Genomic DNA, 27,248 nt, shown 5'->3' on the forward strand with positions numbered 1-27,248 from the left:
ACTATTTTACACCATTTGAAAGATAAACCTCTCCTGAATCCAACCATGTTGTCCGATTTCAAAAAGGCTTTACAGCGAAAGCAAAACATTAGATTATGTTAGGAGAGTACATAGACCAAAATAACCACACAGCCATTTTCCAAGCAAGCATATATGTCACAGAAACCCAAAACACAGCTAAATGAAGCACTAACCTTTGATGATCTTCATCAGATGACACTCCTAGGACATTATGTTATACAATACATGTATGTTTTGTTCAATCAAGTTCATATTTATATCCAAAAACAGCTTTTTACATTGGCGCGTGATGTTCAGAAAATGTATTCCCACCAAAAACGTCTGGTGAATTTACAAAAATACTCATCATAAACGTTGACAAAATACATAACAATTATTTTAAGAATTATAGATACAGAACTCCTTTATGCAATCGCTGTGTCAGATTTTAAAATAACCTTTCGGCAAAAGCACATTTTTCAATATTCTGAGTACATAGCTCGCCATCACGGCGATTCAGACACCCGCCAAGTTCGGGCAACCTAAACTCAGAATTACTATTAGAAATATTGTATTACCTTTGCTGATCTTCGTCAGAATGCACTCCCAGGACTGCTACTTCCACAAGAAATGTTGTTTTTGTTCGAAATAATCCATAGTTATGTCCAAATACCTCCGTTTTGTTCGTGCGTTCAGGTCACTATCCAAAGGGTAACGTGCGAGCGCAATTCGAGACACAAAAAGTCAAAATGTTCCATTACCGTACTTAGAAGCATTTCAAACGCTGTTTAAAATCAATTTTATGGTATTTGTAACATAAAATTGCGATAATATTCCAACCGGACAATAGTGTATTCATTCAAGGAGAAAAATAAAAAACAGCGTGCTCGAGGGAACGCGCATATCCAATCTCTGTCCTTAGGCAGACCACTCAGTACCTGAGCTCCTATACTCTGCCCAGAGACAGGAGAAGGCTCAATCCACTTTCTGAAGGCTTTAGACAGCCAATGGAAGCCTTAGAAAGTGCAACGTAACAGCACAGATACTGTAGTTTCGAAAGGGACTAGAAAGAAGAACTACATTTCTCAGATCCTACACTTCCTGGTTGACTTTTTCTCAGGTGTTTGCCTGCCATATGAGTTCTGTTATACTCACAGACACCATTCAAACAGTTTTAGAAACTTCAGAGTGTTTTCTAACCAAACCTACTAATAATATGCATATTCTCATTTCTGGGCAAGAGTAGTAACCAGTTTAAATCGGGTACGTTTTTTCATCCGGCCGTGAAAATACTGCCCCCTATCCATATCAGGTTAATAGTTGTTTTGAAAATAAATGCACTGTAATTTCAGCTTTAAAACTGCAAAATTATCTCTCTGCCCCTTGGCAAAATATGTAGAATTGCTGAAACAAATGTGCTTTGAAACTGCAAAAATTTTCTCTCTGATGCCAGGAGGGAAGAATTAATTTTCTTTCCCAGGGGCCGAGACTTGATTAGAAGTAAAACTGTTTGTATGCTATTTTTAATCGCACTCTAAAGGAGGAGATGTGTTCTAATATTATGAGAGGGTCCCTGATGAATTTTATATCATGAAAGGGGCCCCGACACAAACAGTTTGGGAACCCCTGACTTATTCCTTAGAGCTGGCATAGCTATGACATTACCATGGACTAAATAACCCTATGAGCTAAAGTCAAACAAGTACAGAAACACATATTATTGACTTGATCTTTACTGATTAGAATTTGATTTAGACCATCATTACAGACGGTGTACCACACATTCAGGGGTTAAAGTTTGGCAAGAGTTTTCTTTCTGTCATTCCATGACTTTTAAAAAAATCTTTAAAATAAATTAACCTTAACTTCCCTTTGTCATCACACACACGTCACGCCCTACCGCTAACGTTCAATTATAATCAGTGAGCTTAGCTGATTCACTGAGACAACAGTAGTTAGCATGTGCCAAGTACAGTATGTGTCCCGTGTGAGAGATGCTTTTGTTGCTAATGAAGTGTCTGGAAGATGGTGATTGGCGGCTACCTGTACTGTAAGTGCAGCAGGGGGGAAACGAAAGGTGTTCCAATTCTGAAGGAAAGTCTTCTAGGGTGCCCATGCAGGCTTTCAGGAAAGGGAAAATACAGTAGGTTTGGAAAAATGTCCTCTGCTCAGGTTAGAGTTAGATGAAAGTTTGGTAACAGAGTTAAACGATATGAGAGTGAAAATTCTCTCTCTCCAAACTAAATCTGCATTCCATTCCAAGCTTGCAACATTTGGCTCTTGAGGAATCGTACAGCGAGATACAGTCTTTAACAGACAATGTTTAATTGTAACAGAAACTGTGTTATCATTGTATAAGTTAACCTACTTTACATGTCGTCCTAGGGGGGACACAGACAAGAGCACCAGGGGCTGTGACTTATTGGGATGTCAAACAGTTGAATATAATGGATGCAAGCAGGAAAACCCATATGGTGAGTTATCATTGGAGCAGTTACAAGGGCATAAATTATTACGAGATACACTTTTCTCCCAAGAACTGCGATGAATATCAAAGCTACATCAAATTGTTCACACGATATAAGAGAAATGTTCAACGTACTGCTCAAGGGCATAAAGCTGAATTAGGCCAAGGGAAAAGTTAAGTGATTGTGAGATAATTTGAATTCTAACAAATCTTATAGCTCAATCGTATTTCCTCCAATTGGATAATAAGAAGCTGAATAAGACAAATTGAAGGACCTATTTGTATTGCAGCCGAGAGGGGTCTTTTGTAGAGGACCTATCTTAGATAATGCATGCCACAAAGCGTATCATAATAATTACTTATTTATGTGATCTTCGATCAAATGAGTGTATGGTAAGGCATTCAAAATAGTATTTGGTTTTTATCATATAATGTTTCTCACACATTAACACACTTACCCAAGTGTCTATCAACTCTTCACAAAAGTCTTCACAAAATGTAACATATGATACAATATCACAAGCTGACAAAATATTTGCCCTGTCCTGAAATCACACTTTTCCATTATCAATAGCATGTGTCTCATCTCTCTTTTTAAAAGACGAGAAAGTGTCGTCTGTTTCGGTCCTAATGAGGAGAAATGAAACGATCCCTTCCAAAGCCAAAAGTTAAAGATTTATTAAAAACAGATGAGTAGGTTTACTAGTCAGAATGTAACCTCGTTTGTATGGATAAATTAATTATGCAAAAAAGGGTCTCATCTCCTTGCTGGTTAAAAGTAAATATTTAATATCTCCTTTAAAATATTCTGCAAAATGTATCATTTTTAAGTATTTCCCAAGCCAAGGAAATTTGCTATTTTTAACAATTTGGTTTATGTGCTTGATTGACTTTGGGTGCTGTTGGCTTTTAAGAATTCTGTGTTTGACAAAAACCTTGCTTGTTGTACTGTAACCCAGAAATAAATGGACATCACAATAAGAGGTATTAATAATGCAGTCTGTTTCATGTTCATCCTTAAGCAGGATTCCAATGATACCGCTAATGCACATAATGATTAAGTGTAATTCCAATACCGACTGTGTTGTTCAAAATCTAACAGCCAATAATTTGGTCTATTATATTTTGCCATTTAATTGCATGGTACTGACATCCTTTGACACACCATGAGGCCATGATTTACAATTACATGGGCACGGAGGATCATGGGAGTGACATTATAATCGTCTAACGGGGAGATTATAATGTAAAAATAGCTGAAAGTAAAAATAGTTTCTGCTGTACTTTTAACTAGATTCCATTTGAGGATTATAAGATGGTACAGTGGAAGGTCCAAACAATATAGGCTGAGTTAAGTGGCGACTGCTCTGGGAGAAGAAGCTAGTGAGATGTGGCCCTTTGCTGTCAGGACTAGGCTTCTCACACAGACACACACACACACACACATTACAGACAATGCAGAATTGACGGTTTAATCTGAACAGGGCAAAGAAGAGAGATATCAAATGCAGGCTTGAGTTGAGACGTACATCCTTTAGGCTTTTAAGATGCAGGGATATCACAATACATTTGAGATTAAGAGAGAGAAAAAAATACTATAAATTCATACGCTTAGAGAAAGTTTAAGAGTTGCATGAGGTCGTTATAGGCGCCCACTACATCCAACAACTCCCATGTTGGGGGGGGGAAATGCAAATGAGAACTTGAATGCAAATGAGAACTTGAATGACTCTACGAGGCTGTTTACGTGTAGTGTGTCCGTATTAAACCAATGCTTCACAGAATTTTAAGACCTGATACATAATTTAACGAGTGCAGAGAAACACAGCGAGTGGGGAGGATCATTTGGGCTGCTGAGTACTCATGATGGAAGAGAAAAGGAATGCTCTCATTAAGTGGCTTTGGTCTAGTGTGAGTGGCCGTGCACCGTTGGAAGAGCCGGGCAGAAATCACCATGCAGCCTCGTGTTTTCCCCCATTAAAGATGAAGGATTGGGGTAATATTTGCCTGCTGGCAGTTTGCTGTAGGTCGTCCTGCCAACTGTTTCTGCTACTTCTGCAGGTCATGTTGTTTTGAGCAACTTTATGGGCCTTTGATCAGACTCATATTTTGGAGAGAACAAAAAAACAAGAGATTTAATGAAAGGGAGAGTCATTAAATTCAGTGACACAAAATTCACTGGTCGACTTAGCCTTGGCAACCACAGCTAACACTGTCACAGTCTTTATTGTCCTGGTATAGCTGTAGTGTGCTGGGCTTCGATGTGTGCTGATTTGATTCAAGCTACCTGGGGCGGCAGGTAGCCTAGTGGTTAGAGTGTTGGGCCAGTGTTGCTAGATCGAATCCCCGAGCTGACAAGGTAAAAATCTGATGTTCTGCCCCTGAACAAGGCAGTTAACCTATTGTAAATAAGAATTTGTTCTTATAACTGACTTGTCTAGTTAAATAAAGGTAAAATAAAAAATACATTTACTGCATTGGTGTCAGAAGTGGAATATACCCTACCGGTCAAAAGTTTTAGGACACCTACTCATTCAAGGGTTTTTCTTTATTTTTACTATTTTCTACATTGTAGAATATTAGTGAAGATATCAAAACTATGAAATAACACACTTGGAATCATGTAGTAACTAAATATATTTTATATATTTGAGATTCTTCAAATAACCACCCTTTGCCTTGATGACAGCTTTCCACACTCTTGGCATTCTCTCAACCAGCTTCATGAGGTAGTCACCTGGAATGCATTTCAATAAACAGGTGTGCCTTGTGAAAAGTTAATTTGTGGAATTTCTTTCCTTCTTAATGCGTTTGAGCCAATCAGTTGTGTTGTGACAAGGTAGGGGGGTATACAGAAGATAGCTCTATTTGGTAAAATACCAAGTCCATATTACAGAAAGAACAGCTCAAATAAGCAAAGAGAAATGACAGTCCATCATTACTTTAAGACATGAAGGTCAGTTAATAGAGAATTGAGAAGTTTCTTCAAGTGCAGTCGCAAAAACCATCAAGCCTATGATGAAACTGTCTCTCATGAAGACCGCCACAGGAATGGAAGACCCAGAGTTACCTCTGCTGCAGAGGAAAAGTTCATTAGAGTTTCCAGCCTCGTGAATTGCAGTCCAAATAAATGCTTCACAGAGTTCAAGTAACAGACACATCAACTGTTCAGAGGAGACTGTGAATCAGGCCTTCATGGTCAAATTGCAGCAAAGAAACCACTACTAAACAACACCAATAAGAAGAAGAAACCTGCATGGGCCAAGAAACACGAGCAAAGGACAGACTCAAGGGCGGCAGGTAGCCTAGTGGTTAGAGTGTTGGGCCAGTAACCGAAAGATTGCATCCCCGAGCAGACAAGGTAAAAATCTGTCTTTCTGCCCTGAACAAGGCAGTTAACGCATTGTTCCTAGGCCGTCATTGTAAATAAGAATTTGTTCTTAACTGACTTGCCTAGTTAAAAAAAAAATAGAACGGTGGAAATTTGTCTTTTGGTCTGGAGTCCAAATGTGCGATTTTTGGTTCTAAACACAGTGTCTTTGTGAGACCCGGTGTGGGTAAACGGATGATCTCCGCGTGTACTTCCCACTGTAAAGCATGGAGGAGGAGGTGTGATGTTGTGGGGGTGCTTTGTTGGGGACACTTTAGACTTCAAGGCACACTTAACCAGCATGGCTACCACAGCATTCTGCAGTGATACACCATCCCATCTGGTTTGGGCTTAGTGAGACTATCATTTGTTTTTCAACAGGACAATGACCCAAAACACACCTCTAGGCTGTGTAAGGTCTATTTTACCAAGAAGGAGAGTGATGGAGTGCTGCATCAAATGACCTGGCCTCCATAATCCCCCGACCTCAACCCAATTGAGATGGTTTGGGATGAGTAGGACCGCAGAGTGAAGGAGAGTGAAGGAAAAGCAGCCAACAAGTGCTCAGCATATGTGGGAAGTCCTTCAAGACTGTTGGAAATGCATTCCAGGTGAAGCTGGTTGAGAGAATGCCAAGAGTTTGCAAAGCTGTCATCAATGCAAAGGGTGGCTATTTGAAGAGTCTCAAATATAAAATATTGTAATAAGCCTGTGTGTAGCTGGTGTGGAGGAGTCAGGCGCAGGACAGCAGATATGAGTAATAAACGTAATTTACTCAAAGAATCAATAATACATTGCAATAATCTAGCCCACAATAACGGATCGTATTACATACAAACAATCACTCACAAACAAACATGGGGGAACAGAGGGTTAAATAATGAACAAGTAATTGGGGGAATGAAACCAGGTGTGTAAGACCAGGACAAAACAAATGGAAAATGAAAAGTGGATCGGCGATGGTTAGAAGGCCGGTGACATCGACCGCCGAACACCGCCCGAACAAGGAGAGGGACCGACTTCGGCGGAATTCGTGACAGTACCCCCCCTTGACGCGCCGCTCCAGCAGCGTGCCGACACCGACCTCTGGGACGACCCGGAGGACGAGGCGCAGGGCGATCCGGATGGAGACGGTGGAACTCCTGCAGCAACGAAGGGTCCAAGACGTCCTCCACCTGGACCCAGCATCTCTCCTCCGGACCGTAACCCTCCCACTCCACGAGGTACTGAAGGCCCCTCGTCCGACACCTTGAGTCCAGGATGCCTCGAACAGCATACACCGGGGCCCCCTCGATGTCCAGAGGGGGCGGAGGAACCTCCCGCACCTCAGACTCCTGGAGTGGACCAGCCACCACCGGCCTGAGGAGAGACACATGGAACGAGGGATTAATACGGTAATCTGGGGGAAGCTGTAACCTATAGCATACCTGGATCATTCTCCTCAGGACTTTGAATGGCCCCACAAACCACGGGCCCAGCTTCTGGCAGGGCAGGCGGAGGGGCAGGTTTCAGATCGAGAGCCAGATCCTGTCCCCCGGTGCGAACACTGGGGCCTCACTGCGGTGGCGGTAGGCGCTCGCCTTCTGCCGCCTCACGGCCCGTTGCAGGTGCACATGAGCGGTGTCCCAGGTCTCCTCCGAGCACTTAACTTCTATGGGCTAGGTGGGACGCTAGTGTCCCACTAGTGCACATCAACTAGTGCCAGATCCTGTCCCCCGGTGCGAACACTGGGGCCTCACTGCGGTGGCGGTCGGCGCTCGCCTTCTGCCGCCTCACGGCCCGTTGCAGGTGCACATGAGCGGTGTCCCAGGTCTCCTCCGAGCACTTAACTTCTATGGGCTAGGTGGGACGCTAGTGTCCCACTAGTGCACATCAACTAGTGCACATCAATTTGCAAAAATACTCATCATAAACGTTGACAAAATATATAACAATTATTTCAAGAATTATAGATAGACTACCCCTGGATGCAACCGCTGTGTCAGATTTTAAAATAGCTTTACGGAGAAAGCACATTTTTCAATATTCTGAGTACATAGCTCAGCCATCACTGCGAGCTATTCAGACATCCGCCAAGTTTGGGGCAACCTAAACTTAGAATTAGTATTAGAAATATTCTGTTATACTCACAGACACCATTCAAACAGTTTTAGAAACTTCAGTGTGTTTCCTATCCAAATCTACTAATAATATGCATATTCTAGTTTCTGGGCCAGAGTAGTAACCTGTTTAAATTGGGTACGTTTTTCATCCGGCCGTGACAATACTGCCCCCTAGCCCAGACAGGTTAAACCATTTGTCCACCGCAGGAGCTTCGATCTGACTCTGATGCCAAGGTGCCAGAACCGGCTGATACCCCAGTATGCACTGGAAGGGGGAGAGGTTAGTGGAGTAGTGGCGGAGTAAGTTTTGGGCCATCTCTGCCCAGGGGATGAACGCCGCCCACTCCCTCGGCCGGTCCTGGCAATATGACCGCAGAAACCTACCCACATCCTGGTTTACTCTCTCCACCTGCCCGTTACTCTTGGGGTGAAAACCTGAGGTGAGGCTGACTGAGGCCCCCAGATGTTCCATGAACACCCTCCATACCCTGGACGTGAACTGGGGACCCCGATCAGAGACTATGTCCTCAGGCACCCCGTAGTGCCGGAAGACCTGAGTGAACAGGGCCTCCGCAGTCTGTAGGGCCGTAGGGAGACCGGGCAAAGGGAGGAGACTGCAGGACTTAGAAAACCGATCCACAACGACCAGAATCGTGGTTTTGCCCTGCGAGGGAGGAAGATCCGTCAGGAAGGCCACCGACAGGTGCGACCATGGCCGTTGTGGAACGGGTAGGGGTTGTAACTTCCCTCTGGGAAGGTACCTGGGAGCCTTGCACTGGGCGCACACTGAGCAGGAGGAAACATAAACTCTCACGTCCTTGGCCAAGGTGGACCACCAGTACTTCCCACTAAGACAACGCACTGTCCGACCGATGCCAGGATGACCAGAGGAGGGTGACGTGTGGGCCCAATAGATCAACTGGTCACGGACAGCAGACGGAACGTACAGATGCGCAGCTGGACACTGGAGAGGAGTGGGCTCTGTATGTAACGTCTGCTCGATGTCCTCGTCTAGCTCCCACACTACCGGTTCCACCAGACAAGAGGCCGGGAGTATGGGAGTGTGATCCATGGACCGCTCCTCTGTGTCATACATCTGGGACAGTATTTCTGCCTTAGCGTTCTGGGAACCTGGTCGGTAGGACAGGGTGAACACAAAACGGGTAAAAAACATGGCCCACCTTGCCTGGCGAGGGTTAAGTATCCTCGCCGCCCGGATGTACTCCAGATTGCGGTGGTCAGTCTAGATGAGAAAAGGGTTTCTCGCCCCCTTCAAGTCAATGGCTCCTCGCCTTCAGAGCCTTGATGACAGCCAACAGCTCCCCGTCCCCCACATCATAGTTTTGTTCCACCGGGCTGAGCCTCTTCAAAAAGAAGGCACAGGGGTGGAGCTTCGGTGGCGTGCTCTCTGAGAGAGCACGGCTCCTATCCCAGCCTCGGATGCGTCCAACTCCACTATGAACGCCAAAGAGGGATCTGAATGAGCCAGCACGGGAGCCGAGGTAAACAGAGCCCTCAGGTGACCAAAAGCCCTGTCCGCCTCAGCCGACCACTTCTTCTTACAGAAGGCAAGAGCCAAATCGGCATATTTTGAGGGGATGTGCACGGTGGAGACCTGGTCTGGAATTTCCACTGTAGTCGCACCGATGGAAACCCGCTACACACCTTCCTGAGCACTTTCGTGACCACCCCTTGAGAGCTCTCTGTTGCCACGAAATAGTGGGGTCATGACAGGCCAACCAGGGTAGGCCCAGCACCACGGGAAACACAGGAGAATCAATAAGGAAGAGACTGATTCTCTCCTTGTGACCCTCCTGCATAACCATGTCTAGTGGAGCAGTGGCCTCCCTAATCAGCCCTGACCCTAATGGTCGACTATCTAGGCCGTGCACAAGGAAGGGCATGTCCACAGGAACAAGGGGGATCCCTAAACTATGGGCAAATGAACGGTCAATAAAATTCCCAGCTGCGCCTGAATCTACGAGTGCCTTATGCTGGGAATGTGAGGGAAAACTCAGGAAATGTAATAAACACATACATGTGTAGCAACAGGGGGCTCTGGGTGAGCCTGGTGCCGACTCACCTGGGGTGACACGATAGTGCCCTGCCTGCTGCCTCAACTCCCTGAGGAACCCCCCCAGCACCGACCAGCAGTGTTCCCTCTGCGGCCACAGATGGTGCAGGGAATGGCCCCTCCTCCGGTCGCCCTAAGCGCAGCACCATCCAGCTCCATGGGCGTCGGAGCGGAGGTGCTGGGGGATGGAACTGACAGGCCCCGATCCGGACGTACGCGGGTAGCCAGCAGGTTGTCCAGCCGGATGGACAGGTCCACCAGCTGGTCCAACGTGAGGGTGTTGTCTCGGCAGGCCAACTCCCGACTGACGTCCTCACGCAGACTGCACCGGTAGTGATCGATCAGGGTGCTGTTGTTCCATCCCGCGCTGGCTGCCAGGGTCCGGAAGTCCAAAGCGAAATCCTGCTCGCTCCTCGTCCCCTGCCTCAGGTGAAACAGATGTTCACCCGCCGCTCGACCCTCAGGCGGGTGGTCGAAAACTGCACGAAAGCGGCGGGTGAACTCTGCGTAATGGTCCAACGCCGCGTCTCCTTCACTCCATACGGTGTTGGCCCACTCCAAGGCTTTGCCTGAGAGGCAGGAGATGAGGGCGGACACACTCTCACGTCCCGAAGGAGCCGGGTGGACGGTCGCCAGGTAGAGTTCCAGCTGGAGTAGGAACCCCTGGCATCCGGCAGCCGTCCCATCATACTCCCTCGGGAGCGCGAGCCGAATCCCGCTGGGACCGGGTGAAGGAGGGGTGGATAGGGGGGTCTGCTGTAGTGGGGCTGGTGGAGGCGCTGGAAGACCTCCTCCTCTCTCCCAACGATCCATTGTCTGCAGCACGCGATCCATGGAGGTGCATAGACATTGCAACATGGTCGCGTGCTGCTGGACGTGCTCCTCTACCGCTACAGGGAGGGCGTCTGCTGCTGCTGACTCCATTCGGTGGTGAGTGATTCTGTAATAAACCTGTGTGTAGCTGGTGTGGAGGAGTCAGGCGCAGGACAGCAGATATGAGTAATAAACGTAATTTACTCAAAGAATCAATAATACAACGCAATAATCTAGCCCACAATAACGGACCGTATTACATACAAACAATCACTCACAAACAAACACGGGGGAACAGAGGGTTAAATAATGAACAAGTAATTGGGGGAATGAAACCAGGCGTGTAAGACAAGGACAAAACAAATGGATAATGAAAAGTGGATCGGCGATGGCTAGAAGGCCGGTGACGTCGACCGCCGAACGCCGCCCGAACAAGGAGAGGGACCGACTTCGGTAGAAGTCGTGACAAATATATTTTGATTTGTTTAACACTTTTTTGGTTAGTACATGATTCCATGTGTGTTATTTCATAGTTTTAATGTCTTCACTATTATTCTACAATGTGGAAAATAGTACAAATAAAACTCTTAAATGAGTAGGTGTTCTAAAACTTTTGACCGGTTGTGTATTTAGCCTATTTCCTACATTATTGTTAGAATTTGAATACTGGAGATTTTTCTACAGTATGTTAGTGTCAGACGTGGGATAGTAAACACTTTGCTACATTGGTGATAGAAATGGGATACTAACGTGGGTTCAGAAGCATGCCTAGGAGGTTACTTGTGATAGGCTACATCAGATGATGAAATTAAAATGTAAAAGAGTGAAAAGATATGTGCAGGTATATTTGATTTAAAGACTTGTCACCTTTTGAATCGCCACACCACCACATGGGGAGTGATTGCACCACTTGATTTTCAGCCACAGAAAACAAGAAACTCAGATGCTGAGAAAAAAAATATTTGAAGAACATGAACTGGGTATATTTGAGTGGATATTAAATGTTATAACCAGGGGGGAAATCTCATGTTTGTATGAAATACATCACTTTCATCTGAGCCAAAGCTTGTCATGACAAGTATTTGTCTACATTGACCTAATTTTACACTAGCACAACATCACTGTTTTCGTATTTCAGTTTCTAAACTATGAGAAATCTGTCATATTCTCTTGATAACCCACACCAGTTACATTTTTGGCTGTTGTCAAATCCAACCACCATAGATTGTGTTGTGATTATTGAACGCCTTTATCCCACAGATGGAGTACACTGATAAAGTCAGTGCTAGTCTAATCTGAAGCACATCAGCACCATAAAATGGCCACCCAGTGTCCTCCTCACTTTGATCTCCATTTTCTCTAGTTCATTAGTTGCCGGCTTCTCCAACTCAAGTCTGACCCAAATAAAGACGCCGACCTTTTGTCTTCTTCGCAGTTAGTCAGCCACTGGATGCTGCCTTTTATGAGAAGGGGGAGCATATGCCCAGTTATTGCACAAGTGATATGGTTCGACCAAGCTTCTGTTTTACTGAAACTGGTGGCATTGCTTTCTCTTTTCTGACTTGTGAACATTGTGATAGACTTGCGGAATTTAATTGTGTCTTTTCACCTACTGACACTGTATCCCAACTTAAGTTGTTGTTCAGCTTGTCCTCAATTCAATTTCTAATTATTTGAGTTGAGAGATCTGTCAGCTGCTTCTCAAATCTGATTTACCATTACTTAAATCTGCACTGCAATAAGAAAGTGAGCACCCTGACACTGATTTTGTAAATAGTTGAAGGATGGTTCTGGAGAAATGTAATGACTCTCAAATGCATAGACAGAGCTGTGGATGCAAGCATTGACCATCCCATGAGATCAAAATTATAGTTTTAACCATGTTTTGAGACTATATAGTGTATGTTTACAAGTATATTGTTTACAATCAAAGGAGTAAAACAAGCCTATATTTTTGGTTCTGATGGGGTAAGACGATTGAACTAGGCTCACTAAGGCATTCATTTATAAGTTCTATTCTCCAAGAATCAATGGCTATATCAACCTGTCAAACTCCATTATACAGTACTAATGAAGCAAAAGTAAATATCACACAAATTCTGCAGAGTTGAGTGATGTAGTAGGAAGGGACTTGCAATAACCACTCAGTTTAAAACTGAAGATAGTGACAATGAACACCCTTTACTCGTATGGGACGTCTACAGTGTTCTCCTCCTCTTCCTCTCATCCTCCACCTCTTCTCCGCCTCGCTCTCTCGCTCTGCAAAGGCAGAATGCAAAAGGTCAGGATGGTGAACATTAATCAGGTTTCCCACACCACTCCCCTCCGTAATTAAGACACTAATCACTCTGGTTTGGTTGTAGAGGTTTACGCCTAATTATTGTCATTAATAAATCAGATAGCCGGCGGCCTGTCAGGATGAGAGGGAGTGCGTCCGAGCATGCCATCCATCACCAGGGGCACAGAGACTCATTATCAGGCCACTGTCAGCTATCTGCTACTGGGTTAGCATGGCTAAGGATAAACCACAGGCCTAAGAGTGTCATGGCTGCTAACTAGTCTAGCCTAGCTCCTTGCTATTGGGGTAGTATGGCTAAAGATGAACCACAGGCCTGAGGGTGTCATTGCTACTAACTAGCCTGTAGCCCAGCTACTTGCTATTGGGGGTAGCATGGCTAAGGATGAACCACAGGCCTGAGGGTGTCATTGCTACTAACTAGCCTGTAGCCCAGCTACTTGCTATTGGGGTAGTATGGCTAAAGATGAACCACAGGCCTGAGGGTGTCATTGCTACTAACTAGCCTGTAGCCCAGCTGCTTGCTATTGGGGGTAGCATGGCTAAGGATGAACCACAGGCCTGAGGGTGTCATTGCTACTAACTAGCCTGTAGCCCAGTTACTTGCTATTGGGGGTAGCATGGCTAAGGATGAACCACAGGGCTGAGAGGGTCATTGCTGCTTACTAGCAGAAATTCCTCGGACTGTACTAGCTTGGCCTGACTAGCCTCAGGTCTTGTCATTAGACTACAGTACCTAATAGGGCTAGGCGGAACTGACAATGTTAGCAAAGCCAGACTAGTCAAGCATTAGTGGGCTTTATAGCAAAGCATGATTGGGCCTGCATAATACCAGTTTAGTTAAGGTGCTACATGAAAAGCAAAAAGGTTTTAACAACTACTCAGACAATGCTGGGAGACATGCTGGAAGACAAACTCTTTCTGAGGAGAGCTGCAGGCATAGTGGACTGCTAATACATTTATGTACTGCAAGTACTTACTGCAAGTATGGAATGTGACAAATCAGATCCTGAAGCTCTAACCAAGAATGAATGGCAACTGTTGCTAGGACAACCACCTCTCCCTCAATGTGAGCAAGACAAAGGAGCTGATCGTGGACTATAGGAAAAGGAGGGCCGAACAGGCCCCTATTAACATTGACAGGGCTGTCGAGAGTTTCAAGTTCCTTGGTGTCCACATCACCAACAAACTATAATGGTCCAAACACACCAAGACAGTCGAGAAGAGGGCACGACAACAACCTTTCCCCCTCAGGAGACTGAAAAGATTTGGCATGGGTCCTCAGATCCTCAAAAAGTCCTACAGCTGCACCATCAAGAGCACCCTGACCGGCTACATCACCGCCTGGTATGGCAACTGCTCGACATCCAACCGTAAGGCGCTACAGAGGGTAGTCCGTACGGCCCAGTATATCACTGGGGCCAAGCTTCCTGCCACCTAGGACCTATATACTAGGCTGTGTCAGAGGAAGGCTCCAGTCACCCAAGTCATAGACTGTTTTCTCTGCTACCGCATGGCAGGCAGTACCGGAGCGCCAAGTCTAGGACGAAAAGGCTCCTTAACAGCTTCTACCCCTAAGCCATAAGACTGCTGAACAATGAATCAAATGGCCACCCAGAATATTTTATTTACATTGAACCCCCCTCCCACCCCCCTTTTTGTACACTGCTGCTACTCGCTGTTTATTATCTATGCATAGTCACTTTCACTACCTACAAGTACAAATTACCTCGACTAACCTGTACCCCCGCACATTGACTCGGTATCGGCACCCCCTGTATATAGCCTCGTTATTGTTATTTTATTGTGTTACTTTTAATTGTATTTTTTACATTAGTTTATTTAGTCAATATTTTCTTATCTCCCTTTCTTCAACTGCATTGTTGGTTAAGGGCTTGTAAAGTAATAATTTCCCGGTAATATCTACACCTGTCGTATGCGGCACATGTGACACATACATTTTGATTTGAAGATTCTAGAAAACCGGGTGTGTGTTTCACAGTTGAGTGGTGGGATCTGGAATACTGATGTATCTTCATTGTCAGATACTCTGACACACACATGCACACAGGCGCACACACAGCGGGTCTAGCCCCCAGCATACGTCCCATGCTGGGACGCCTGCTTTCATTAAACACGCCAAAGGGAGAGAGAGGAAAAGAAAGAGAGTAGAGAGAGACATTACAGCTCAGCCATCACATCTCATCAAATTAAGGGACTCCAATCCACTTAAATGAGTTCCGTGAAACTGAAATTGACCATTAATGCAGTGTCATGTTAAATTAATACTGTCATCTAAATTGGTGGTATGAATCTTTTAGGTTTGAAATTAGACCAAGAATGACTTATTCATTGCCTTGATTCCCCTCTGATGTAATCTCCATTAAATATAAGTCCCTGCGTGCCATCTCGCCTACACAGATTGATACTAAGAGTGTTTAGAAGCAGCCAATTCAAGATGTCTGGTGGTTACACACTGAAAGCCAAAACAGTAGATTATGTGAAATAAAAGGTCTGTGACTTTTTGACCCCTAAAAGAAGAAAAAGAAATGGGGCCTCCAAAAAAACAACCACAAATAGGTACCCCAAACAACCACAAATAGGTACCCCAAACAACCACAAATAGGTACCCCAAACAACCACAAATAGGTACCCCAAACAACCACAAATAGGTACCCCAAACAACCACAAATAGGTACCCCAAACAACCACAAATAGGTACCCCAAACAACCACAAATAGGTACCCCAAACAACCACAAATAGGTACCCCAAACAACCACAAATAGGTACCCCCCCGCGAACCTTAAAGTGCATGCATCTCAGATTTTTACTTTTGCATATCTGTTGGTATGTGCGCATGCAGTGCTCTAACGCCCTAGCTCCGGTCCAGGGTGTAGCTACTAGCTAGCTAGCTCGCTCTGGTCCACACTAACTAGCTCTGGTCCAGAGCTAGCTAGTGCGGACCAGAGCTAGACCAGAGTTAGCTAGTGCGGACCAGAGCTAGACCAGAGTTAGTGCGGACCAGAGCTAGTGAGCTTCTAGCTATGCCCTGGACCAGAGTTAGTTCAGGCCAGAGCTACTACCTATGCCCTGGACCAGAGCTAGTGACAGATTTTGGGGTGCCTGTTTGTGGTTGTTTTGGGGTGCCTGTTTGTGGTTGTTTTGGGGTGCCTGTTTGTGGTACCAGTTTGTGGCTGTTTTTGGTTGGTTGTGTTTGTTTGGGGTACCTGTTTGTGGTTATTTGTGGTCGATTGTTTGGGGTAAATAGTAGGACCCATACATTGCAAACGTTAGCCTAAAACTAAGCATTGTGGTTTAATGTGGAAAGTAATCAAATAACATTATGACATACAGTATGTGTACATAAAATATACAGTCAACCCTCAAGCCAAAAATGCATGTAAATAATTCACCAAAAATTCCAGCTTTGCATTAAAATAAATAAAAAAATAAGCATTTTGGCAACAGTCTGCTAGCCAATGCTCCCTCTCAAATGAGGCTTAAGAGGTAAGCTTTCCTATATCACAGAGGAAGAATAATGGTGTATGAACACTTAACCTGTCCAAGTGTCTTGAATAGCATCTATAATTGGCGCAGAGCTATTTTGTTTTAGATCCAACTGAATATATATTTAATGGAAAGCACACACACACACACAAATTAACTGTACTCAGCCTTCTGCATTGATTATTTAGAATTATTAGACTCTCTTTTGGGGATTTGGTATGCTTTTAGTGAGCTTTAACCCATTTACATGACTTATTGACTATAATTACAGCGAATTCTTCACGTAATGGACACATCAATTACACGTTGAACGTCTTGAGTAGACATTACTTTGGGAATCCTAAATCCCTGACCATTAGTTTGGAAGCATTAATCTAGTTCATTTCCTTTCTTTAACCTTCATAACAAAATACTTTTACTTAAAAATATATACAAATAACTAAATTCTTATCAAAGGATATTTTAAACATATCAAGTAAGAACGACATTTTGTAACGAACCTGGCGTTGATAAAACAGACTAAACAGATTACCACTACCCTGCACATTCATTTTTCACATTTATGGGCAGGCTGCCTTTGTTAAAGGGTAACCATTGTCATTAAAGATACTGGGAAGATACTGGGGGGTTTCTAAACATATTTTAGGAGTTCTCACATGAATTGTAAGCATTTTCATGGGGATAGGGGGGCAACTAACTGTAAATATTGGCTACAGAGTAATTCAATGTTCAAATAAATGTAGGCAACTTACATCACAGGACTATGAATAAAATAGAAACCTTCACAAACAGCTGACTGATTTAAGGGAAGCAATTTGACAACTTTTGGCAATCCTGCATGACTGATTTGAAATTATGTTAGAAATGTCACAAATTAAATAGCATTGATCTAGATCAGTGGTTCCCAACCTTTTTCGGTTACTGTACCACCAAGTACATTTTGCTTTACCCAGAGTACCCTTGAAGGACCCCCTCAAGTGAATTTTACCAGTAGGCCTATGGTCTCATGAGTCTTCGAGTACTCCCTCTGGATAGGCCAAGTACCCCCAGAGGTCCTAGTACCCCTGGTTGGAAAACACTGATCTAGACAAGATTGCCTAGACTGATAGGCCAATAGTTTTGAACACCAATTGGTATAGCAAAAGCAATTCAATACTCATACCAGCGGCCTACTCAAAATATTCCTGGAGTTTATAGTTCAGCTACCGGCTGTGCCACAACACAACCCCTGGTGAACTCAAGGAAAATACATGGTTTTGTGTCGCCCTCTGGTGCCCATAATGCAACAAGGTTCTCATTCTACAGGGTGAGTAGCTGGGTTGTTTTTGCTACCTTACATCTTCCAAATGCATTTCCAGGATAGTACCATAATTAGCCTACATGGGTCATTTGCAACCAGCGTTGGCCAGTGTACTAATACAAAGTAATCTCTCGTTAAACCCAGGGGTGGTTCGGGGGGGGGGCAGTGCACCTGTGACAACAATTTTGGACCCCCTTGCAGCCCCCCTAAATGTGGAGAATTAAATAATTTTTACATAACAAATTTTTGCAATCGTTCTTTTTTTACATCCGTTATTAGACAGACAGTGGCAACGCAGAACACTAATGATGATGAACATGGTCTTTTGCCTGCTAATGCCTGCAATGCAGTGAAGAAAACTATATGACAACAATAACGTCTAATGTAACTGGCCCCTCTAACAGTACAACTGGCCCAAGCTTGCCCCCCCCCAGTTGAAATGGTCTAGAACCGCCACTGGTTAAACCATCAATTGCAACCATCATTGACCAATACAATCTCGCCCTCTGGTGGTTATCATCGGTTTAAATTAAACCTTTTTTAGCAGACCAACAGTAGATTTAAAGTTACTGCCTTTAAAAAGCAACTAATCCCTTTTATTAAATGGCCTGTGGCAACGATGTAAGTCAGAAACAGTTTTTCTAGTGCCAAAATTGACTACAAGGTGTAAATAGGATAATTTTGGTCATAAAGTCAGTCTTGTCTAAAAGGGAGTTTGGAACATCTGTGCGCCACATCGGGTAAATTAAGGTTGGGTTAAGATTTGATGATGTCCATTTGCCCAGTAACATGGGGTGAAGAACTGCGGTGATTGCGCTCTATCCAATAGCATAGACAGTGAGACTGACTGTTTAGTGCAGGAGACAAATACAGCACCAAACACATTAGTTAGATGTAAAATTGTGCAAGTAAAACATACTAGGCCAAAACGTTCAAATTAATTACAAATTCTTAGATTCATTCTGGGGATTTTGAGGAAGTGAAATATGCTACAGTGTCTCATGGGGGACAAACATAATTAACCAAATGTACCTCTTGACTTTTTCCACATTTTGTTGTATTACAGCCTGACTATTTTGTCACTGGTCTAAACACAATACACCATAATATCAAAGTGTAATTATGTTTTTAGACATTTTTACAGTGTTTAACATGGTTTTTGAATGACTACCTCACCTCTGTACCCCACACATACAATTATCTGTAAGCTCCCTCAGTTGAACAGTGAATTTCAAACACAAAGACCAGGAAGGTTTTCCAATGGCTCACAAAGAAGAACACCTATTCGTACATGAGTAAATATAGAAAAAATCGGACATTGAATATCCCTTTGAGAATGGTGAAGTTATTAACTACACTTTGGATGGTGTACAGTATCAATACACCCAATCAATAAAGAGATAGAGGCATCCTTCCTCTCACCATGAGGCCAATTGTGACTTTAAAACAGTCACAGAGTTGAATGGCTGTGATAGTTTTCTCCTAAGGTTGAATCAACAACATTGCAGTTACTGCACAATACTAACCTAACTGACAGAGTGACAAAAAGGAAGCCTGTACAGAATACAAATATTCGAAAACATACATCCTGTTTAGCATGAGGCACTAAAGTAAATCTGCAAGAAATGTGGCAAATAAATGAACTTTATGTCTTGAAAACAAAGCGCTATGTTTGGGGAAAATCCAACACAACATATCACTGAGTACCACTCTTCATATTTTCAAGCATGGTGGTGGCGGCATCATTTTGTGGGTATATTCGCCATCAGCAAGGAGTAGGCAGTTTAGGATCAAAAGAGACCGAATAGAGCTAAGCACAGTCTAAATCCTGGAGGAAAACCTGGTTCAGTCTGCTTTCCAACAGACACTGGTAGACAAATTCACTTTTCAGCAGGACAAATGCTTACGAAGACAACATTGAATTGTCCTGAGTGGCCTAGTTAGTTTTGACTTAAAATTGGCTTCAAAATCTTTGGCAAGACTTGAAAATGGCTGTCTAGCAATGATCAACAACCAACTTGACAGAGATTGAAGAATTTAAAAATAATAATGTGCCAATATTGTACAATCCAGGTTCGCAAAGCTCTTAGAGACTTTCCCAGAAAGACACAGCTGTAATTGCTGCCAAAGGTGATTCTAATGTATTGACTCTTATGTAAATTTCATATTTGTGTACTTCATTTTCAACAAATATGCAAAAATGTCTAAAACATGTTTTCCTTTTGTGATTAAGGGGTCTTATAGGCCGTCATTGTAAATAAGAATTTGTTCTTAACTGACTTGCCTAGTTAAATAAAAGTTAAATAAAAAAATGTCAAATGAAAAAAAGTGTGTGTAGATGGGCAAGAAAATAATATACTGCTCAAAAAAATAAAAGGAACACTTAAACAACACATCCTAGATCTGAATGAAATAAATAATCTTATTAAATACTTTTTTCTTTACATAGTTGAATGTGCTGACAACAAAATCACACAAAAATAATCAATGGAAATCCAATTTATCAACCCATGGAGGTCTAGATTTGGAGTCACACTCAAAATTAAAGTGGAAAACCACACTACAGGCTCATTAAAACAAGTCAAAATGAGGCTCAGTAGTGTGTGTGGCCTCCACGTGCCTGTATGACCTCCCTACAATGCCTGGGCATGCTCCTGATGAGGTGGCGGATGGTCTCCTGAGGGATCTCCTCCCAGACCTGGACTAAAGCATTCGCCAACTCCTGGACAGTCTGTGGTGCAACGTGGCGTTGGTGGATGGAGCGAGACATGATGTCCCAGATGTGCTCAATTGGATTCAGGTCTGGGGAACGGGCGGGCCAGTCCATAGCATCAATGCCTTCCTCTTGCAGGACCTGCTGACACACTCCAGCCACATGAGGTCTAGCATTGTCTTGCATTAGGAGGAACCCAGGGCCAACCGCAAAAGCATATGGTCTCACAAGGGGTCTGAGGATCTCATCTCAGTACCTAATGGCAGTCAGGCTACCTCTGGCGAGCACATGGAGGGCTGTGCGGCCCCCCAAAGAAATGCCACCCCACACCATGACTGACCCACCGCCAAACCGGTCATGCTGGAGGATGTTGCAGGCTGCAGAACATTCTCCACGGCGTCTCCAGACTCTGTCACGTCTGTCACATGTGCTCAGTGTGAACCTGCTTTCATCTGTGAAGAACACAGGGCGCCAGTGGCGAATTTGCCAATCTTGGTGTTCTCTGGCAAATGCCAAACGTCCTGCACGGTGTTGGGCTGTAAGCACAACCCCCACCTGACCGTTTGAGCAGACACATGCACATTTGTGGCCTGCTGGAGGTCATTTTGCAGGGCTCTGGCAGTGCTTCTCCTGCTCCTCCTTGCACAAAGGCGGAGGTAGCGGTCCTGCTGCTGGGTTGTTGCCCTCCTACGGCCTCCTCCACGTCTCCTGATGTACTGGCCTGTCTCCTGGTAGCGCCTCCATGCTCTGGACACTACGCTGACAGACACAGCAAACCTTCTTGCCACAGCTCGCATTGATGTGCCATCCTGGATGAGCTGCACTACCTGAGCCACTTGTGTGGGTTGTAGACTCCGTCTCATGCTACCACTAGAGTGAAAGCACCGCCAGCATTCAGAAGTGACCAAAACATCAGCCAGGAAGCATAGGAACTGAGAAGTGGTCTGTGGTCCCCACCTGCAGAACCACTCCTTTATTGGGGGTGTCTTGCTAATTGCCTATAATTTCCACGTGTTGTCTATTACATTTGCACAACAGCATGTGAAATGTATTGTCAATCAGTGTTGCTTCCTAAGTGGACAGTTTGATTTCACAGAAGTGTGATTGACTTGGAGTTACATTGTGTTGTTTAAGTGTTCCCTTTATTTTTTTGAGCAGTGTATATTTCATCAATTTTGAATTCAGGCTGTAACAACAAAATGTGGAATACTTCAAGGGGTATGAAGACTTTCTGAAGGCGTTGCATTTTATTAATGGAAAACTCATGTTTGTGTAGCCAAATCTAATTACAGCTGGCCTAGAAAGCATGGGGGGATATCCCTGCACTGACCATATTTGAAATGTGTAACTAAATCAACCCAATTGTGAATGAGTTATGTAATTTTTATCAAATGTGGTCTAATAAAAGTTATTTCAAATGGCACATTATTTTACCATTGAAGATTAAACATTTGACTGAAGTATAGGCCTACTACTCATATTCTTATGCTGTATACTTCTACTAGTATTTTACATTCATCAGTTTTGATGTTCCTGGTAGGTTGTTATTTCATTGGGGGTGGGAATAGAAAACCTAGATAAAGAAAATTGCAGCGGTCTAGTATCAACATGAGATCAGCTAAATCACTGGTTTAGTCTTCTGGGTTTTACGTTGCAATCAATTGCAATCAACTATTTTAGCACAACATTCATGTTCTCTCCCGTTAGCCTCGTTTAAAAAAAAAAAACGCGCTAACCGCATGCTCCGGGCACGTTCAGCTTCTCCGTTGCAAGCGAACACATCTGAATAGTAATGTCTATGGCAATGCCACAAACGCAGGAGGCTTTGGGGAAGTGAGGACCTTGGTTCTCTTAGTTATACAAATGCCATGACAGGTACTGTCATTTTTCCTCCTAAAACACTAGTTGGTAGAAATTGCCCCAAAACCACTGGTCCAGGATCAGATTTCTCTCTACCTCCTAGTGGTCAATGATGGGATTTGGGCTGGTCAATCTGATCCTAGATTTTCAGGAAAGGACCTTAAGCAAAAAAACTCACTGGCAGAGATATGAGTCGTGCTCATTAGGGCACACGCTAGCAAAATGTTTGGTAAATGAAAAACTGTTATTGGACAAGTGCAGACTGTACCTCCGCATTTCAGTTGTTCTTCTGTTGGGGAGATCAGAATGGGTATTCTGTCTCATGTTGGTATTGTCAAATGCTAGCCCGTCTCCAGATCCAACCTGAGAGCAGGGTTGTTTTCATTAGGCACCAAACTCCTCTCGCAGTAAGGTTTCTGCACCTCTGGGTTGTGGAGGATCCTACTAGGCAAAAACTGCTTGAGTCAAAAAAAATCTGTTATGTTGAATCAACTTGGAAAACTGATTGGATTAACCGAAGGGATTTTTTTTCTTCACCCAACTTTTAACCTAATTCCAATGATTTCACTACTTTCAACCAAATTCAAATAAAAACAAAGACCTTAAAATGACGTCTGTGCCCAGTGGGATGCATCTGACCACCTGTCTACAACAGGACAACCCCACTGGTTACATGTCATTCCACTGGTCAGACACACACAGTGGTGTAAAGTACTTAAGTAAAAATACTTTAAAGTACTACTTAAGTTGTTTTTTTGGGGTATCTGTACTTTACTATTAATATTTTTGCAAACTTTTACTTTACTACATTCTTAAAGACAATAAATGTACTTTTGTATTACATACATCTTCCCTGACACCCAAAAGTACACGTTACATTTTGACAGGAAAATGGTCCAATTCACACACTTATCAAGAAAACATCCCTGGTCATACTGCCTCTGATCTGGAGGACTCACTAAACACAAATTCTTTGTTTGTAATTTATGTCTGAGTGTTGGCGTGTACCCCTGGGTATCCGTCAATAAAAAAAAACTGTGCCGTCTGGTTTGCATAATATAAGGAATTGGAAATGGTTTATACTTTAACTTTTGATACTTAAGTACATTTGAGCAATTCCATTAACTTTTGATATTTAAGTATAATTAAAACCAAATACTTTTAGACTTTTACTCAAGTAGTATTTTACTGGGTGACTCACTTTTACTTGAGTCATTTTCTATTAACGTATCTTTAGTTTTACTCAAGTATGACAATTGAGTACTTTTTCCACCCCTGCACACACACATACACACACTTGAAATCAACCAAGGGCACATCCTGTAGCTTGAGTAGGAACATCAACCCCATTCAGTCACTCCTGGGTTCAAGCCTTAACCGATCCCTCCACTGTCCTTAGGCCCCTGTTGCCTCCCCTTCATGATGACTGTCAAATAAAGGGCCTAAAGGAGGAGGGATCGGTTTGTGATTGAGCCTCAGCCCACCGGACACAGACATTTCATTGATATGACGTGGAAACGTTGATTAAAAAAATGAACCATCACACTCTCCCTGAAGCTTGGCTAGTGCGTAAAACCTGCAAATTCAGACAAACAAAAATAGTGTAATGGGTTCGCACTCAAAAAACAACGTCGATTCAACCAGTATGCCCAGTGGGAAGGGTCATCGTCACATTATTTTCTACGGTTTTACAAATGTACAGGCGAAATCACATTTGAAATGTATTGATTGTGTTTTCTTTGGCATGATGGCATGACTTGGGAATTCAAGATATTGAAAGCATGATAAAAGACAGACTGATGTTATGATTTATTGAATATATTGGCTTGTGACAAGGGAGAAAATAGATGCATACACAAGTCAATTCAAGCTCCAGTTAAGAGAACCTTGAATGGATAAATCAAGAAACGATTTTGTATACTGGAATATTCAACGTAATGCAAAAGTATTGAGTTATTTTCATCACTTCAAATACTTCCATATGCCTCCAATATCTGCGGATGTCTATGGCTATGTCCTGTGTGTGTATTTCTCTGTTCTACTCATGTTTTCAGACATACTGCAGTGTTCTGCTTCATAAATGATTACCCATAATATTTAAACAGGAATAAAATAGGAGTTGAAGATGGTGTGCTTTTTTCCATTACAGTTGGAGGTTTCCCAAACAAGCTAACATCTTAAGATATAAGATAAGTAGGTATAAAATCATCTCCAAGTCCCCCAAATGGAGGAAACGAGTGTGTATACTGTACGTGTACTGTTGTCTGTTAGCACTTTCATAAATACACCACAACATGGAAGTGTAATGGGTATACTGTTCACGCTTCCTTCGAGTTTGGTTTAGATCTCGTCTATAACACTCCGATTCAGTAGATGACGCTATACGATGGCGCTTCTACAGTACAATAATCAATACTTTTATATTATTTTCCTCTACTTATCTTCTTGATGGAAGATGAAATTACCAATTACTAAGGAAGATCTTCAAAGCTCCATTTTGCTGTACAGCAGCAGCAGTACATGGAAAACATTATGAAACTTGCATCGGATAGAAAAGTAAACAGTTGGGTCCACAGTTCTGGAGGTGGAACGACACATCTCACTCAGGTCTGGATAGTTCATTTACTCCAACTGGGAGACCTCGTGGAAGTATGCGCCGAGCATCTTGATGCCCTGGATGTAGTTTGTCCTGAAAGTAAACCATAGACATATATTCATATACATTTACATAGATGTGTACATCACTGAATTAAACAAGACATTCCATAGATCCAGTGTTTTCCACAAGCACATGGAGTAGCCAGCCAAATTGAGAATGTATTAAAAAGCTGTGTAATATAATTTAGCAATGGAAGTCATTAATCTATTCTTTAGAATTGCATTGTATTAATTGCATTCATTTTTGTTTCTAAAGTATGTCATTGATAAGATTTGAAAAAAGGACACTGCCCCTTTAAGACAAACGTTCCAAACGAAACATCGAAATGGCTACAATAGGCTTGCTAAGAGGAATGGTAGGTTTCTTTTTTGTAGACTATCAATAGTGGCCAGCATATTGCTAGTATGTCCACTATTGAAGGTTTACTTTTGTAAATCACTTTCCTTGAAATAAATAGGTTCAGTGAGAATATTGATAGACCCTTCTTTTTGCTCTGGACAGCTTGTGTATGCTATGGAATGCATCAACACGTGTACTACTCCAGAAGTTGTGACTTGCGGCAGCATTGTGGTGCTTGACTGATCTGCCTATCATATTGCTCAAATACAAATAGCATGACATTTACTCATGTAGTCTTCTAATGGTAGACTGCGACAGAGCAGGTAAATGTTGAACTGGAATGCAAAAAATGCGCTGAAAAGTTACTGATGAGATTCACTGGCCGGACATATTTTTGACTGGCCCCAGGCCAGCATTAATGCTGGTTGCAGTTGTAAATGAGAACTGTTCTCAACTAGCCTACCTGATTAAATAAAGGTGAATTATATATTTTTTTTTAAAACAGCAGACTCAAACCAGCAGTGTTACCCTGTCATCGTTCACTTTGACTGAAAAGCACCGGTCCTATCAATAGATCACAAGAAGATGCATATCTTTATTTTTTTAATTTTTTTATTTCACCTTTATTTAACCAGGTAGGCAAGTTGAGAACAAGTTCTCATTTACAACTGTGACCTGGCCAAGATAAAGCAAAGCAGTTTGACACATACAACACACCACATGGAAAAAACAAACATACAGTCAATAATACAGTAGAAAAAATCTATATACAGTGTGTGCAAATGAGGTAAGATAAGGGAGGTAAGGCAATAAATAGGCCATGGTGGCGAAGTAATTACAACATACCAATTAAACACTGGAGCGAGTGATGTGCAGAAGATGAATGTGCAAGTAGAGATACTGGGGTGCAAAGGAGCAAGATAAATAAATAAATACAGTATGGGGATGAGGTAGTTGGATGGGCTATTTACAGGTGGGCTATGTACAGGTGCAGTGATCTGTGAGCTGCTCTGACAGCTGGTGCTTAAAGCTAGTGAGGGAGATATGAGTCTCCAGCTTCAGTGATTTTTGCAGTTGTAGAGGGAGAAGGCTTTGCAGACTTTTTTGATTAGCGAATTAAAAAGTAGCCTAGTTAATTTAAGTGGAAAAGGTACCTGGCTGAAAATGAGTCTGTTAATCGTCTGAATAGCTGACGGTAGTGGAAAACACTGTAGATTACGTGGAAATACAATTAATAACAATAATATTTAGGTGGGTTCTTATATTTCACACATGTACAAGTGTGTATTTTAATGGGAAATATGTTTTTTGCATATCCCAACTCCCCTGAGACACCCTCAGAGAGTAGGGTCACGGCCAGGAGCAATTTGGGTTAAGCGCCTTGCTCAAGGGCAGGTCGGCAGATGTTTTACCTTGTTGGCTCTGGGATTTGAACTATCGACCTTTCAGTTACTGGCTCAATGCTCTAACCTCTAGGCTACCTGCTGCTTATAGTTCTGATACGTTGCTGCGGTTTATAGAAGTTTGTTCTCAATAGAGCAGTGTTCTTAAATACAGTTCCTAGGGGAATAACCAGGTGAGCAAGTTGGCGTTGCAGCCCAGCAGTGACACACCTGATTTAACTGAGTTAAGTGTTAGTTATGGCTCAGAGTCAAATCCAGGACCTCAGCGTGTGGAGGATGTGAGTCAAATCTTGCGCGCTGTCCCATGGTAAACATTCCAGACATAGTATAGATAAAAAGACAAT

The 27,248-nt window shown here is 43.0% G+C and overlaps 1 protein-coding gene across 1 annotated transcript in view; it reads right to left on the reverse strand.

Moving 5' to 3' along the window:
* Positions 1-24,300: 24,300 nt before the first annotated feature.
* LOC106569863 (cytosolic non-specific dipeptidase) overlaps positions 24,301-27,248 on the reverse strand; it is a 31,642-nt gene continuing 28,694 nt past the window's right edge. Inside the window, exon 11 of the mRNA XM_014141540.2 lies at positions 24,301-25,192. Within this exon, the coding sequence (XP_013997015.1) occupies positions 25,126-25,192 (67 nt within the window). The 3' untranslated portion in view covers positions 24,301-25,125. The remainder of the gene's footprint in view (positions 25,193-27,248) is intronic.

This window comes from Salmo salar, chromosome ssa14 (assembly GCF_905237065.1).
Source record: "Salmo salar chromosome ssa14, Ssal_v3.1, whole genome shotgun sequence".
In the NCBI taxonomy this organism is placed as follows: Eukaryota; Metazoa; Chordata; class Actinopteri; order Salmoniformes; family Salmonidae; genus Salmo; species Salmo salar.